The sequence below is a fragment of the Ochlerotatus camptorhynchus genome, unplaced genomic scaffold, assembly GCF_037179485.1.
Source record: "Ochlerotatus camptorhynchus isolate MF236.1 unplaced genomic scaffold, CSIRO-AGI_Acam_v1.1 ptg000738l, whole genome shotgun sequence".
Lineage (NCBI taxonomy): Eukaryota > Metazoa > Arthropoda > Insecta > Diptera > Culicidae > Ochlerotatus > Ochlerotatus camptorhynchus.
The window spans coordinates 256,046-271,472 of record NW_027041209.1 but is presented as its reverse complement, the minus strand read 5'-3'; the positions used below and the strand labels follow the sequence as shown (position 1 = coordinate 271,472).

At 38.1% G+C, this 15,427-nt stretch overlaps 1 protein-coding gene across 6 annotated transcripts in view; it reads left to right on the top strand.

Annotated features, from left to right (window-relative positions):
* Positions 1–15,427, top strand: part of DIP-beta (Dpr-interacting protein beta) — a 125,614-nt gene that overhangs the window by 88,650 nt on the left and 21,537 nt on the right. For all 6 annotated transcript variants that reach the window (XM_065238221.1, XM_065238219.1, XM_065238218.1 and 3 more), the window contains 4 exons: positions 2,504–2,696; positions 2,780–2,908; positions 7,252–7,371; positions 15,084–15,254. In XM_065238221.1, coding sequence (XP_065094293.1) covers positions 2,504–2,696; positions 2,780–2,908; positions 7,252–7,371; positions 15,084–15,254 — 613 coding nt within the window. The remainder of the gene's footprint in view (positions 1–2,503; positions 2,697–2,779; positions 2,909–7,251; positions 7,372–15,083; positions 15,255–15,427) is intronic.

Here is a 15,427-nt window from a genome sequence, read left to right as displayed (position 1 = left end):
CACTATCCGTCCGTTTTTCAGAGTTATCTCTGAGGCTCCTCACCCGTTGTGAAGTAATGAACCCACTGGTGATCGAAAACTTTGAGAAGCTTCTGGAGCTAAATCCTCAAACATGTTTTATGACTTTGTACTACCTATATTTAACACAGGATGTCAGCCCTTCAAGAAATATTCCCAATCGTGTAGTCTTCTCCTATTTCGGCAATTCAGTGAATTTTGATTTATCTATGACTCAGGAAATCCGCGGAATTCCAGAGCATCATCGTCCTATGATTGCTCCGTCATTATACTCTGCAAAGTTTGGCCATGTTAATTCTGCAAGAAAGTTTTTCACAGATGGATCTCTAATAGAGGACTCCGCAGGTTTTGGTGTATTTAATGAATTTCATAGCGCCTCTCGAAAACTTGAAGCTCCTTGTTCTGTATATGTGGCTGAACTGGCAGCAATTCACTACACTTTGGAAACTATTGCTTCACTTCTTCCAGACCACTACTTTATTTTTACGGATAGTCTCAGTTCTGTCGAGGCTATCCGTTCCATTAGGCCGGTAAAGCACTTCTCGTATTTTCTCTTGAAAATACGAGGGCTGCTTAGTGGTTTATCCGTGCACTCTTTCATCATCACCTTCGCGTGGGCGAAGGTGGGCGCTATGGAAGGCGACATTTATGATCGACAAATCGCCTATAGTGAATTTTTCTCTATTTATCGTCAGCAGTCACTCGTTAGCTGGCAACATCAATGGTATGAAGGGAGCTTGGGACGATGGCTACATTCAATTATCCCTAAGGTGTCGAAGTGTGCATGGTTCAAAGGGTTGGACTTGGGTCGAGACTTCACACGCGTGATACCTCGTCTCATGTCCAATCACTATTGTCTGAACGCACACTTGTTCCGTGTGGGATTGGGAGACAGCAATCTCGGTGAATGTGGACAAGGTCACCAGGACGCTGATCACATCCTTTGGTCTTGTGCGGAGTATCGTGGAGTCAGATCACATGTTTATGATTCCCTTCGGGCTCGAGGTAGACAACCTAATGTTCCAGTTCGGGATATTTTGGCTAGACGCGATCTGGAGTTTATGAAACTCATATATGTTTACTTTAAGGATATTAACCTAAGATTGTAAGTTTGATTAACCTTGTGTTTAGTTTGTAGTTTGTACGCGTGGGTTTTTTTTTTTCAATGTTTGTTTTCAAGATCAATAGAAATAATTTCATGCTTTAGGATTAATTAAATAGTTGTATCTGTGTAAATGTGGTTTACCATTTCCAATCTCCTTCTTCCTTTTTCCCATGCAAAAAATTGTAAATCTCCACTAACCTCGAAACAACCGCGAGTACTCGGTCCAGTTCCTTTAACTTTAAATATAAGACAGTAATAATGTATAACGCAAAGGATAACTCGGCTCTGTAAAGTTTATTCGATTGAGCCTGTACAAATAAAGTAATACCAAAAAAATGTGCCAAGAACGCACCAACGGGTGGCACTAGTTCTTCATAGGGAACGCCAGAACACCGGCAGCATCAGCAAAGCCTCGTTGGGAAATTCACCGGAAACAGCAATCAATACCCAACAAACAGTTTTAGATGCAGACCTGCTTGTACACACACTAAGATTATTTACTTAAATCTGTGAAATTTTACCGAAATCTTAACAGTTGAACGTTCGGTAAACAATTCGGTGATTTTTCACAGTTTTCCTGTAATATTTCAACGAATATCTGTGAAAATCACAGAAAATCTGTAAAAAATCACCGAACTGTTTACCGAACGTTCAGCTGTTGAGATTTCGGTAAAAATTCCCCGAATTCGTAAAATAATCTTAGTGTGCAGGAAAATAGCTGCATTAGGGAATTGTATGCCTTTATAAACTTGTCTTCAGCTAGAATTTTTAGGTACACCGTTGAGAAGCAAGACATCCACCGCGCAGAAAGATATTAACCGGCAGTCAGCGGTATTTGTGCCGCAGGCACCGTAGTAGACGTACAATCGGGTGACTCTGCCGCCGGCAATTCTAGCACTTATCGCTGTAGTGGCGGACATTCTGATTCCATGAGTGTGGGTATGTAAATAACATCCGAACACATTTTTAGCATAGCGTCATATTTTTTAATTACTCTTGCATCTTTTGACAGTTTGAGTTGCACGATCAAAACAATGATGTTTAAAGTTTCCTGAAGAAAACCTGCCCGTTTTACCCCATCATTCCATTTTACCCCCCACCACTCCTCCGTACACACAAACAGACATTTTCCGATCTCGTGTAGCTGTGTTAATTGCAATGTGGCAATTTACAATTTTCAAACCAAAAAGTGTTTTTCAAGTGATATTAAAGCCTTTCGGTACAACTAGGTGTACGAGAAAGGCAAAACGCCATAAAAACTAATCAAATTTCCCCCACATAGCGAATAGCGCATATAAAAGTAGTGACATCTGTTACATTCTTCTATCACCTAATCCACGCGAGGTTTAATTAAAAGCACTTCTCACTTTCATTCCATAGACTGCATTTCTCGAGGTTGTGATCCCACCGGACATAGTCTACGAGGAAACTTCGGGTGACATGATGGTCCCAGAGGGTGGCTCCGCCAAATTGGTGTGCAAAGCTCGAGGCTATCCGAAACCAAAGATCATCTGGCGACGAGAGGACGGCCGGGAAATAATCGCACGTAACGGCACCCACGGGAAGATGAAAGGTATGCAACAAAAGCAAGCACCGACAGTCAGTACTTCATGTTTCAATTTAATCTGGCACTTCTTTTACACCCCATACATGCAGCTATGCTCGTGGAAGGTGAGATGTTATCACTTACAAAGGTGACGCGCTCGGAGATGGGTGCGTACATGTGCATCGCGTCCAACGGTGTTCCACCGTCCGTGAGCAAACGGATGAAGCTGCAAGTACATTGTAAGTTTAATGAGCCGCTTTTCCTTCAGTTTGGAAGCTTCCCCGCACAGAATGCAAAACTAAGTTATGGAGATCCATTTCATCACGTAATAGTTCATTTGCACCATATAAGCGATACTGTGGACGTTCAGGCCACTGTCACTCAAAGACAATCTTAACGAAACAAAGACGATTTTCTGTGCTAATCTGCTTACCTTGTAGAAATGTTCTATGCTTAAAACAGTTCTCAAGAGTAAATTTTCAATTAAATTCAATTCACACGTTATACTTACTCTTCTTTCGACTAAGCGGATAGTTTTCTTCTTTATCTTCCATGAACATCACTTTACGAAGAGCTTCATGGAATGGTGCCTAAAAAATTTAACTTTCATCACGGTCTTCAAAGTTTCAAAACCCTTTTGACTACATTGCTTATAGTGTAGCACTTGTCAAGGAGCACGACAGAAGTGGAGAACTCACATCATGCTAGGTGGGTATAGCAAGGAGCTACATACAGGAGATGAGCTGTTGGTGAAAATTACCATACAGATGTTGGATGAGTGGCATTCCAGTACGTGGTACTGCCAAGCGTGTCCGGAATATATGGGTTAAAATTAATTTAAAGCGGAACAGATAGTTCCACGGAGGGTTCGACCCTCTTCAACATGGATGGCGGCATGTTGTGGATACAGGATTTAAAAATGCTGACCTATGTTTAATGTCTGGGGAAGAAAAATCGCATTTTTCGTTAAAAAATTTCAGTTGGCATCATCTCCTGTATGGAAATATTGCGAAAATAACTTTAAAAAATAAAAGGACCAAGGTTGGGTGTACGAAATTTTTGCATATTTATGCACTTTACAGCATTATAATATCATGACTAAAAATAGTTTAAAACTGTCTCATATGGAAAACGTTAGTCCTCTAAGCAATTACATTGTAGATTGAATATGAGTCCATAGTATTAAAACATTATATGAAATTAGGTGAAAATTGCTAGTGCATATCGTTGTTATTTCAAAATTTACAAAAATCCGGAAGGGACTGACATGTGATTATAGGCAGTTTATGTGTTTTTGCGTTTAAGATACATGAAGCAACAACACAACCTGAGCATTTCTATCTTTTAGACGATAGAATATTGTCTTGATCCTGGCTGCATTACCTACTATCAAACATATAAACTAACTTATTTCAAAGTTGGTTGGAAGTGCTACACTAATATCAACATTAAGCTTTATTTGTTAACTTGATAATTTGTTAACTAGAGAAAGTTGAGAGTTCCAGCAGTACCAGTCATGACTTGAAGTTTTTCTTTAAATCCACATTTAATATAAATTTGCTTTTAAATAAGTGACAGAAGATCAGCAAATGAAATTAAATACATTTTGAACATGCAAAAAAAAATATTAATAGTTTTCAAACTAAAAAAATGGCAACACTGTACCAAAACTCTATTTCTAGATTGATTGGGCAGTGATCTTCTGAAAACATTCAAAAGAATAGGTCTGAAGAGGCATTACATCTGTTTGGCAAATGTTTTAAAAAATCACGTTCTTGAAATGTTTTTCTTTTTCACAGCAATAATACTTTGAACTTTTGTTGATAATTTAACTTATATAAAATAAGATTGAGTACACGATTGTCATATCAAATTAAATAATTCATTCAAATATATTTTCAAAAAATCCCATTAATGCTCCTAATTGGAAAATTAAACTTAAATTTGGCAACACTGCAATTTTTTTTCAGAATTTCATTTTTTCTTGCAAATAGTTATTTATGCAACAAATTGCCAAATGAAGATTTCATCAGCACGTATTACATTTGTTAGCATTTCTGTAATTATTTCTTTTAGTATATAACGCTGTTTGATTAACTGCATATGGCCATCCATGCGTATGACCAAACCTTTCAAATCCAGTAGGTTATTGTGACAGTCCAATTTTTCAAGCTCTCCGTTGGCAGACGAGAAGCTAGGCAATACTCAAAAGCGTGAGCAAAAGTTACTTTTGCGCACTATTAATTTATTTAGGAAAAGTTGGCCGCATGACAAAAAAGCAGGTATTATGATGCGGAATTTGAACAAAAAAAAATCATTAAAATAGTAGGCGAGCAAAGTGACTTATTTTTTCCTAGAAGAGCAGACGAAAATAAGATCGAAGCAAACATTTTTTTTCTCGTGATTTTTGGCATTCTTTGCTTCAAAATGCTGTATCTCAGGAAATACGCACGATGGTGCTGTCAGAATGGAAATGTAAATAATTCCATTTGTAGTTTTTAAACGCATTTACAAAATATTTGGCGACACTGTACAAACAAAGTAAATTGATATTTAGATTCCTTGCCTAATTTTCTCATAAAAAATCTTCAATGGTATGTTGCTTTATTTGTTCCGATGATACTAAAAGTAGTGCTTTCATGATAATCAAGAAAAATATAAAATGTTCCCCTGGACCGAGAGGTGCTTCGATCGGCACAACAATTTGAATTCCTAAAAGTAAGACCAAAATAAACATCTCCTCTAAATTCAGTCCAAATCAGCAGAAGTCAATTTCACGTGCCTCGGACACTTGACCCTTATATTTTATAATTAAAAGCACGAGTCTGCATAAATAATTTCTCACATATTTTAAGGACTATATTCTACTGGGTAATGTTACCAACAATCTCAACAGAGCAAAATATCTATAATTAAAAAAAAAATGACTGTGCTTGAAATTTGAAGAATCAACATCATTGAAAAAAGGTACAATAATCTTGTTTCGAGATTCAATTAGAATTTGCTTTGATTGTTTTGTAATTTCATAGTAGCCACAGTAACATTTTTTAAGGTAATTCGGTGGTGAAGAAATTTGCACTCGCACCCATCATGACTGCTATTTAGGCCCGTCCCCTTATTCAATTAGAAAAATAATGAAAATTGATCAAAAATAATACAAAAAATAAACGCTGACCGTTGCATATCAAAATCCAGAGTATACTCCCGGAGAGCAGTCTAAACCGAAGCAGAACCGTAAATTCTTCATCATTCAACCCTTCGACCTTTAATGTTCAACTTGTCCCACAACCCAAGGATAGGCATTGTACATGATCATGGTTGATTCTAGTCTATGTATTGAAGAATACTGTAGGAGTAAATATCATACAGACTAATGTGTTAAATTATTTTTAAACAGTATATTTAAAAAAAAATAAAAAGCACTCAATGATTTCAAATCTGTACTTTTGATGCTCGCAAATTGTATGTCCCTGTATCAACAAATCATTATATTATTTTACTCTTCACCCTCAATTTTTGTTCGTTCTCTCAATAAACTTTTTCAAATTCTATTCTCTCAAAAAACTTTCCTTTTTGACAAATGCCTACCACATTGCTCTTTATCTTTCGCCTAATCGTTGACACCAACCAGCCGGCAGTTGCTGCGGAAAGGTTGGACGTTTTATATACCCAATTATTATTCATGCAAACTCCGTTCCGCTAGGTTCAAGAAGCAGGCACCAACCCGACCGACTGGAGCTGCTCTCGGTAAGAGTGTATCGTTATCATATCACTTTTCCTTGGTTTTCCACTTGCTGTCATCTGAATAGGTCTCGTTTTATGAATGCTAATAACTTCCCCAACTCCTGCGTTGTGGGCGTGGGGTTTGTCGTCACTTTGGTATGATAATTTTACAACATCCAAGTGAGCTGCATGGAATCTATTTGTAAGATTGCTAGTCTAGTATGCTTACGGAAATGAAAACCAAAGTGCTGCCTCATATAATTATTTTTAAATTTGCTAACTATGTAAATTCCTACAGTTGAATGGTTTTATATTAAATATGAATAATTTATTCCCCCATATTCTTGTTTTTGTTCGAACTGTATTTTTCATGCAAGAAAAAGTTTTTTTTTTCGTATCGAAGGTATGGATTGAACGTTAATGAGAATATGAGGGAATTTCTGTTAAAAGAAAAGGTATAAATACTGAAACGCTAATGAAAAGAGCATACAATTTCACAATACTTTAAGCACAAAACAAGCCCTCCTCTTAATTCAGTTTAAAGAGCTACTCACGACCCAAAACGATTACGCGGCTCCTTTCCAGTCGGCCTCATCAAGAATTTATGTACAAGCCGACAAAAGGGCTGTAACCCTTTTTCACACCACGACCAGACTAATTTTTGTTTGACCTACACCTACAAGAGACAATAAAAAAAATTAAATGCAGAAAAGTTGAAAATGGATACCGTACCTTTAAATTTTCTGTGTTGAGAATGTAACATTGTACCCATCCCTCTGCATTACTATGCGCTTCAACTATAATGAAACTGTTTCGAATTTTGATTTCTATTGCTGCCCTTTCTACTACCGGAAATCAGTTCATCCACTGATACAAGTGCCGAATCAGCTTGTTGGTGCCCCGCTGGGAACCGATGTCACGCTAATCTGCAACGTCGAAGCGTCCCCGAAAGCAATCAACTACTGGCAGCGGGAGAATGGTGAGTAAATGTCATGTGTTGCCGTATATATAATTGATCGATAAAGCACTTTCGATGTTGGATCATAAAATTTAATAAAGCTTACTTTATTGGTTTGAATGAAATTTCAGGATTTGTTTTCATGATTATTAACATTCATGCCCGACGACGACAACAATATGCTATTCTCCACCTAGTAGCAAAAACTTTGCACAACTCATAATTGAATTGTTATTAGTTCCTTTGACAGCATCTGTTACGCAAAACGAATTATTGGCAGAAAAAATATAGTAAGGAATTCTGATGAATGCAGATGTATATAGTGGCATACGTGTATAAAGAAAGAGAGAATGCTTATTACTTTTCATATAATTCCAGTACCTTTAAATTACCCTATCCCTCCCTCCGCTACAGCAACAAAGCGACGCCAAGCTACGAAGAGAGCTCCTTTACTGCTACACACTTAAATTATTTTACAGGAGTATTTTACTGGGTTTTTGAATTGCTGAAAAAGTCGGTATTTCCACAGATTTTTAGACTTTTACCGAACAGTGTCGCAAATCAAAAATCCTGTAAAACCTTACTGACTGGATAAGTGTATATTCAGACTTACTGCCCTGCCCGTATTTTTTTAGTCAGAGGAGCGGAGCAACGACCAAACGTCTGTAATAAGCTAAGGTTCTAAAGAAAAAACTTCTGAGGAAATCTTCTAAAGAAGATTCTAAACGATGCATCTTAGGAACCATCCATAAAAGATGTAGAATATTTATGACCCATTTTAGAACACACTCCTTCTCCTCCTCGTAGCGTATTTTGCTCTACCAAATACAGGACCGGTCACAAATTCTGAAAAGATAAAAAGCATCTTAAGATGATTAGAGATAGACTAGAAGTTAAGCTTGTTATAGATACGTAAAAACATGATTTTAATTCTAGTAATAAACTATGTTTGTTTTTAAGTTGTAAAAATGAAGCAAGAAATGCTCGCTGCACATATCTCGTACTAAGTGTAAAAATCCATTGGTGTTGATTCAAATGTTAAGACTTACCTACTCTTTGCGTATCTCTAGTAAGCTATGAACCTAATATATCAATTACTACAAAAAAGAAACAAATTTCAACAACTGAGTGAAAATTTATTAACAAATGAGCAGTTGATGTGTACAACTGTGCATGCCAAGCATGCGTTTCGAACCCACAACTTCCATTTAGTACCGGGTGCATTGCCAATTATACAACGGTTGACCTATGGTCTACGGAGGTATTTGGCTAATGACATTTGAGTTTCGAATCAGTTTCCCTCCCTTGTATTGTTGCACAAGCGTTCTCTAATACACAACAATCATTTATTTATCGTTTATCATTTACAACACTTTACTATCGACGATATGTGCTTGTACCGCAATCACTCAGTATCAGTCGACGTGAACAAGCACAGCTCGATTGTGTTCTACTTCATTACATGTTGGATTAGGGTTGTCCAATCCCGTATGAATAGAGCAGAAAGCTGCCGGCCTCAGTAGATTCTAAAAGAAGCCTCTTTCGGAAGCACATTCTATACGCTTGCTCGTCGCTCCACACCTCTGACTAAAAAAAAAATCAAGGGTGGACAGTAAATCTGAGTACGCAGTAAAGACCCGTTTTTTAAATGTTTAAGAAACGTTTCATCGTTTAAATCGCACGTTTGCATAGCTACCAGGAGAGTAACTTCCCGCACTGCACATTATTAATTCCTATTTACGCTATCTCATGACACATCCCATCTTGCGTGGCTGGCACATTTATCATCACGTCCGGTCATTCTTTTTATCAATCAAATTCCAAGCCCAACACTGCAGGGTTGATAGTGACCACAGTATCATTTTTTTTACTAATCCTCCACTAGACTGGCCCACAAAAATAATCAGGAGGTTGGCCCGTTGAAAAAATGATAACAATTTCCCCCAGTCTAATCCTCCACGCTCAGGACAGCCAAAACCTTGCCAAACCATTTATTGAGAATTCCCACCCACTGTGCAAGTTGTCTCAGAACTAGAAGAAGAAACTACACCAAACCGTGGGGATGGCCCCGGCGTAGTGGTAAACATCCAAGACAATGATTGTTAAATTAACTGTAGCAAATCATACCATACCTCTCAGCCAAAGTCACGAGTTCAAGTCAATAGAGGATCATCCCATAGCCTCGAAGCGCATGCTTAAAGTGATGATACACAACCAGCTTAACTTCAACAGCTACGTCGACTATGCCTGCGAAAAGATGGCAAATAGCTGCTAGAATCATGCCGAACAACTCGGGACGAAATAAGAGGCATTTTCATCCTAGCGTATCTACGGGGTAGCAACGAATAAGTGATGCACTTAAAATATGATATAAAACACAAACCAGATAACATTTCTATTTTATTTCAAATTAAACAGTATAACAAAGAAACAAAGTTACAACGTATTTAGTTTAGTTCGAATCTTTCGCACTTGTGTTTGATTACGGCTCGTAAACGCTTTTCACAATTATTGCAAGCCGCGTGCACTACTTCGTTAGGCATATCATCCCAAATCTTGACCAAACGTTTTTTTTAAATGAGTCCAGACATAAATGCTTCACGTCCTCAGCTAAGCTCCCCTTAGGAAACTAGCTTGTACGCCCAAATACTAAAATTTAAAGTATTCAGACCAGGAGACGATACTCCAAAGGGTATAAATAGCGGGACCTTTCAATTAGAGTCGGAGCCTTGCGATAAATGCAAGAATGACAACTGTGGCAAAAAAACAAATACTTCATCAATTCTCAATAGTGATGGAGTAATACGACATGCACTGAACTAAGGGCACGGTTCAAGGTTCAGGTACAGTTGGTTTCACTTTCCAGATCTTGTACTGGGGACTCAGATAGCCTATTCAGTAAAGACAGGAGGGTGTTACAGGGTATTACCAAGCCGGAGATGGCGGATTCGATTTCCAGTCTGGTCTAGAACATCTTTCGGATTGGAAATTTTTCGACTTCCCTGGACAAAGAGTATAATTCTCGCGTCACTTTTCAAATAGACCAATGTAACCACCATATTGAGAAAATCGAAGTTGAAGTTCGACAGATTATTATTTTAACTGTTTAGAAACAATACATTTTGCAATACCATTTTTAAAGGTAGTCAGTGAATAATAACGTTGAAAATTCATTAGAAACGGTAAAATTACAATTTTACTTTGAATTTCATGCTACAATATAGAAAAAAAAAAACACATAGGACGATTTGACTAGTCAAGTAGTACATCGGACATGTTACATTGGACGATTTTTCTCAGCGACATAATCAATGAGTGTTACGTTGGACGTTTTGTTCTACATGATTCTAGATTCCCTTTCACAGTCCGAATGACCGAAGTAACAAGCATGTACCCATCATTTCAAACTGTACATTGGACAATTTTTGACCAATGATTATCTTAAATAACTGAAAGTAAATTTGGATGGATGTTTTTGTATCACATGATAGAAGAGCAATAGTTTGTATCGCTTAACTTGATTTTTTTACATTTGTTACATTGGTCTATTTAAAAAAGACGCGAGAATTGTGCCAGCCACACAATATACAAATGCATGCATTATTGGTTGACATAGCAAGCTGTCAATCAATAACTTTGGAAGTGCTTCAAAACCACTAAATACCCTAGCGCAATGACAGCTAAAGCGGAACGGAAGCGGCATCGGAGAAGCCCGATTTGAGGAAGCCTATACACTACGAAAAAGTCATGTAAATTTCGATTCCCTGAGACCGACACATGTAAGCGGTCCTAATGACATAAGAATCAGTTGAAAGAGACGAGAAAATCAATTCAGTCAAACGCACTTTTCGTCGTTTTCTTCGAGTGCTTCGGTGTAGGAACACTTAATTTTACATGAAATCTTTGTTTACGTTCCATGATTTACGTCAAAGATTAATTACGTCACGTTTAAAAATAATTATTTCTAAGTGTTTTCTTGTCGGATTGAAAACAAGTTAGAACCAAATCGACTTCGATTAGGTATCTTGATATCATTTGTGACAACTGTCAAACTTGCTGTTTCAGTTCCGCTTCAGCCCACATTGCGTTTGAGCCTTAAGTTGAAAGCGGGAAAAAGCTCGCATAAGAGTGTCAACGCCTAGTAGAGAGAGAGAGAGTATTCAGCCTCTGACCGACCTCCAATCGACACAACCCAAGTAACATTGCAGGTTTTATCGTGGTTTTATAGCATTCTACAAGTCTAAATCATGGTCTACAGAACCCTCATAAAACCAAAATTGTTGCCAGGGAACCCTTCTTCAAGCCGAAACGATGACAAACGGCAATTGACAGCCAAACACTGAGTGGGAAAGAGGTGTTACTCTTGTTTTCCCATGGATACTGTTATTTCAGTGCCAACATTTCAAAGGGGCGTAATTGCATTTGTAAACAATGGCTTTAGCCGTCGATTTCTCGCTAATAAAAGCTCACTCATGAAAAATAATGACACCAATAGGTAGAGGAAACATTCCTCTAGCATTGTTATTTTGAAGAAGTGAGCTTTAAGATGCGAGAAATCGACAGCTAAAGCCATTGTTTACAAAAGCAATTACGTCCCTTTGAAATGTTTATGATTTGTTTATTTGTTTATTGAAAAATTCAGCTGACAATAATTATTGTCTAAATGAATAAAACTTAAAATAAAAACTTACGATCAACGGTACGGAAAAGGCGAATTAGCCAATGACAAAACACGTCAGCTGATACATTGAAGTCAAACATATAAAAGAAGTTGTTGAATTGCCGACTGATTGATCGAATTGGCTCGTGTTGCGTATAATTTCGGCGCCGTGGTTCCAAAAACAGAAAGTTGCCTTGACGAAGAGGTCTCTCAGAAGCATACATAGCTGTGACAGTTTTGAACAGTCAATGTCACCCGTAAGCAGCTTTCCATTGAACATAGCTTGAGCGACCGTCCGTCTCACCTCTAATCGTTCGATTCCTAGGAGACGGCAACGGTCTTCGTACGGTGGCAAGTTCGTTGGGTCACGCCAGTTGAGGAAACGAAGAGCATATCCGGTGAACTTCGAGATTAGGGCGTAATTGTTTTTGTAAACAAACACTTCATTTGATGATTTCTCGCGAATTTAAACTCCATCTAAAAAACTAACAACACAAACAGGTAGATGAATGGTTCTTCTATCATTTGGTATAGTTTGTTCGCGAGATTGTTCTTTTATTCGCGAGAAATCAGCGATTGACATGTTTGTTTACAAAAGCAATTACGCCCAAATCACAAAGTTCTCCGGATATCTCACAAACTTGCGTTGAACGGATTCAATTCTAGTGATCCAGCTAGCATGGAAAGGGCACCAAACAACTAAACTTGACTCCAATAAGGATCGCACAAGCGAGCAGTAGAACAGCAGCTACTAGCACCATGCGCTATGTAGATAGGTACTGCAATGCTACCACCTTCGCTTAAACTTCGTGAACAATTACACCGTCCTCAAGCCGGAAATATGCCAAGCACCCGTAAGCCGATTCACCAGCATCGGTGAATAAATCCAACCGCACCGCCCTGATAGGAACGAAGAACTTGGATTTCGTTGATCAGACAGCTAACAGTTGTATGCATTTCACCCAGCGCTCGTAGTGTTTCTTGGTCAGTTTCGTACAACTTGATCCCGCTACGCCACAAATACTGCATGATTATCTGGTGATGGTAGCTTGATGATCTCGAATGTATGGCAGAAGGTCCTGGCCAACGGAACGGATACCACTGAGATGCGATCCATAGCAGTTCTTGGCTCCTCTGCTCGTACTTTTAAACCGTCCTCTGCACCAGGGTTGCTACGTCAATATCGTCAGCTTTAACGTCTGCAATGGTGAGTTTGCATTGCAGACGTAAACGAGTATAACTAGGGGTGACAAGGCTGTGATGGTTGCTCGCAATCGTTAGGTTCAAGCGCAGAAAACGGTTTCAATGTAGAGTGCAGAACATGGTTGTTAATCGATAACCGTCGATAACATCAGTGTTAGTGAGAATTTTCGGTTTCGGATGCACCCGAAGGAACTCGATCTACAGAGCGTGTCCAGTTTGTGAACAGCTTAAAGCTGGAAATATATTTGCATTAGCTTTAAGGTTATTAAAGTAAAGAAACAAGCTTACAATTCGTGTTTCCTCCTTTTTTTCCTGCAACTCCGATTCCCTAACCTCAATTTCACTAGAGTAACAAACTCACTGCTAGAAATTGTAATATAATTAGTATGTTTGTTTGTAATTCAATTGTGTCCTGTACATTACCGTTTAGTTATCAAAGTTTGAAGATTTAGAGCAATAGAAACGCAAATAATAATGAATATACTGTAAATTAAACTTTTGTCTTCCTAGCGTGTTTACACTGTGGCAAATTACGATCTTTTTTTTTTCTTTCTTCTTCCTTTACTAATATATACTCTAGCCCGTCCGTTTTCGTGTACCGCTAACTGCCAAGGTTAATTTAAATATCGAAGTGCGTTCGAGGTACCCAATGGGCTTAACAATCAGCGTTAACGTCTGCAATGGTGAATTTGTGTTGCAGACGTTAACGCAGACGCATAGCAGGCGTTAACAAAAAAACGTTATCGAGTTATCTATTAACACCCTGATTGAAACCGTTTTCTGAGCTCGATCCTAAGGACTGCGAGCAACAATCACAGCTTCGTCATCCCAAGTAATACTCTAGGGTGGTCTCAAATGGTACACAGGCAAGACAGTTCTAGTGATATATGAACACTGAGCAAAGGCACAAAGGCTTTTTAAATCCTCGTTTCGAAAGTCAGGATTTCAAGCACTATCTCTATCATGCTTAGATGTAAAAAGGGCAAAAGGTACCAATTTTCATAGTATAAATCCAATGTCAAAGAACCGTGATGGAGAATTAACTGAGTCTGTTTTGAAATCTATTGCACTAATTCAAACCACCCTAATTGTGCATGACACCATTTTGCTTTAATTACAGCATCCGAAATTTCTTAAATTGATTCCCCAAAAGGGATTTTATTCGAATGGAAATTAATTATTACTAAACTGTTGTTGAAAATTCAATCCCATTTTCAGCAGCTACCCGGTAGCGACCATTGTGTGGTAAGCATATGAATTGGCCAGTTAACCAGCATCAAAATTGGTCATCAATTGTCTCGAGTGAACTTTATGTATGGGGCAAAGAACTCCCACCAGGGAACCATTTAAGGGCAGGTGGAAGAGAACGCAAAAATTATAGGCATTGTTTTATGCATCAATGCATTTCCCAGTACTCTTCTCGATTCCAATTATAGTTATTTATTCAGTGTTGTGAGTGAAAATACGTTTAATTGTTTGATAATCATAATACTTTTATTTTAATTGTAGTTGAGACGACAGCGCTCGATTTATTGAAACAGCATTTAAATAAATAGTTACAGGATTAATAAAAATAATATATAAACGATTTCATAATAGATGCATCAGTATGATTTATTATTTGCTAAAGCGTAATGATAAATGTGAGCTAATTGTATGAAATAGCATTGGTTTGATCATCAACATTATCAAGTCCAATTTGTTTTCTATAAACACAATGGCACAATCACAAAGCATTCAATCTAACACCGGAAATGTTGGCCCGTGAAAAAAACACTTCTTCTCTTGACAGCATCCTATTATTATGCTAAAGGCCATCGGAAACAATTTTTTACTGATTTTCACCCCTTTTTATCCTTGTCATCAACAGGCGAGATGATAATCTCCAACGATCGGTACTCGATGAACGAGAACGAAAGCTCAATGTACGCGGTGCAGATGACGCTTGTGATCCAGAAACTGCACAAAGCTGATATGGGTGGTTACAAGTGCATATCGAAGAACAGCATTGGGGACGCAGAAGGGACGATACGATTGTACGGTGAGTATGGGTTGAATCGTTTTGTTACTTCCTACTGTTCATCGGCGTGCTCAGTCCATGGGTCCAAAATACTCTCATTCGCAATCGTATTTATTGATATCAGTGGTTTCAATGTTTTTTAGGGTAATAGTCAATTAAAGAATGTACATTGCTTTACCTAACAGCGAGCGAAG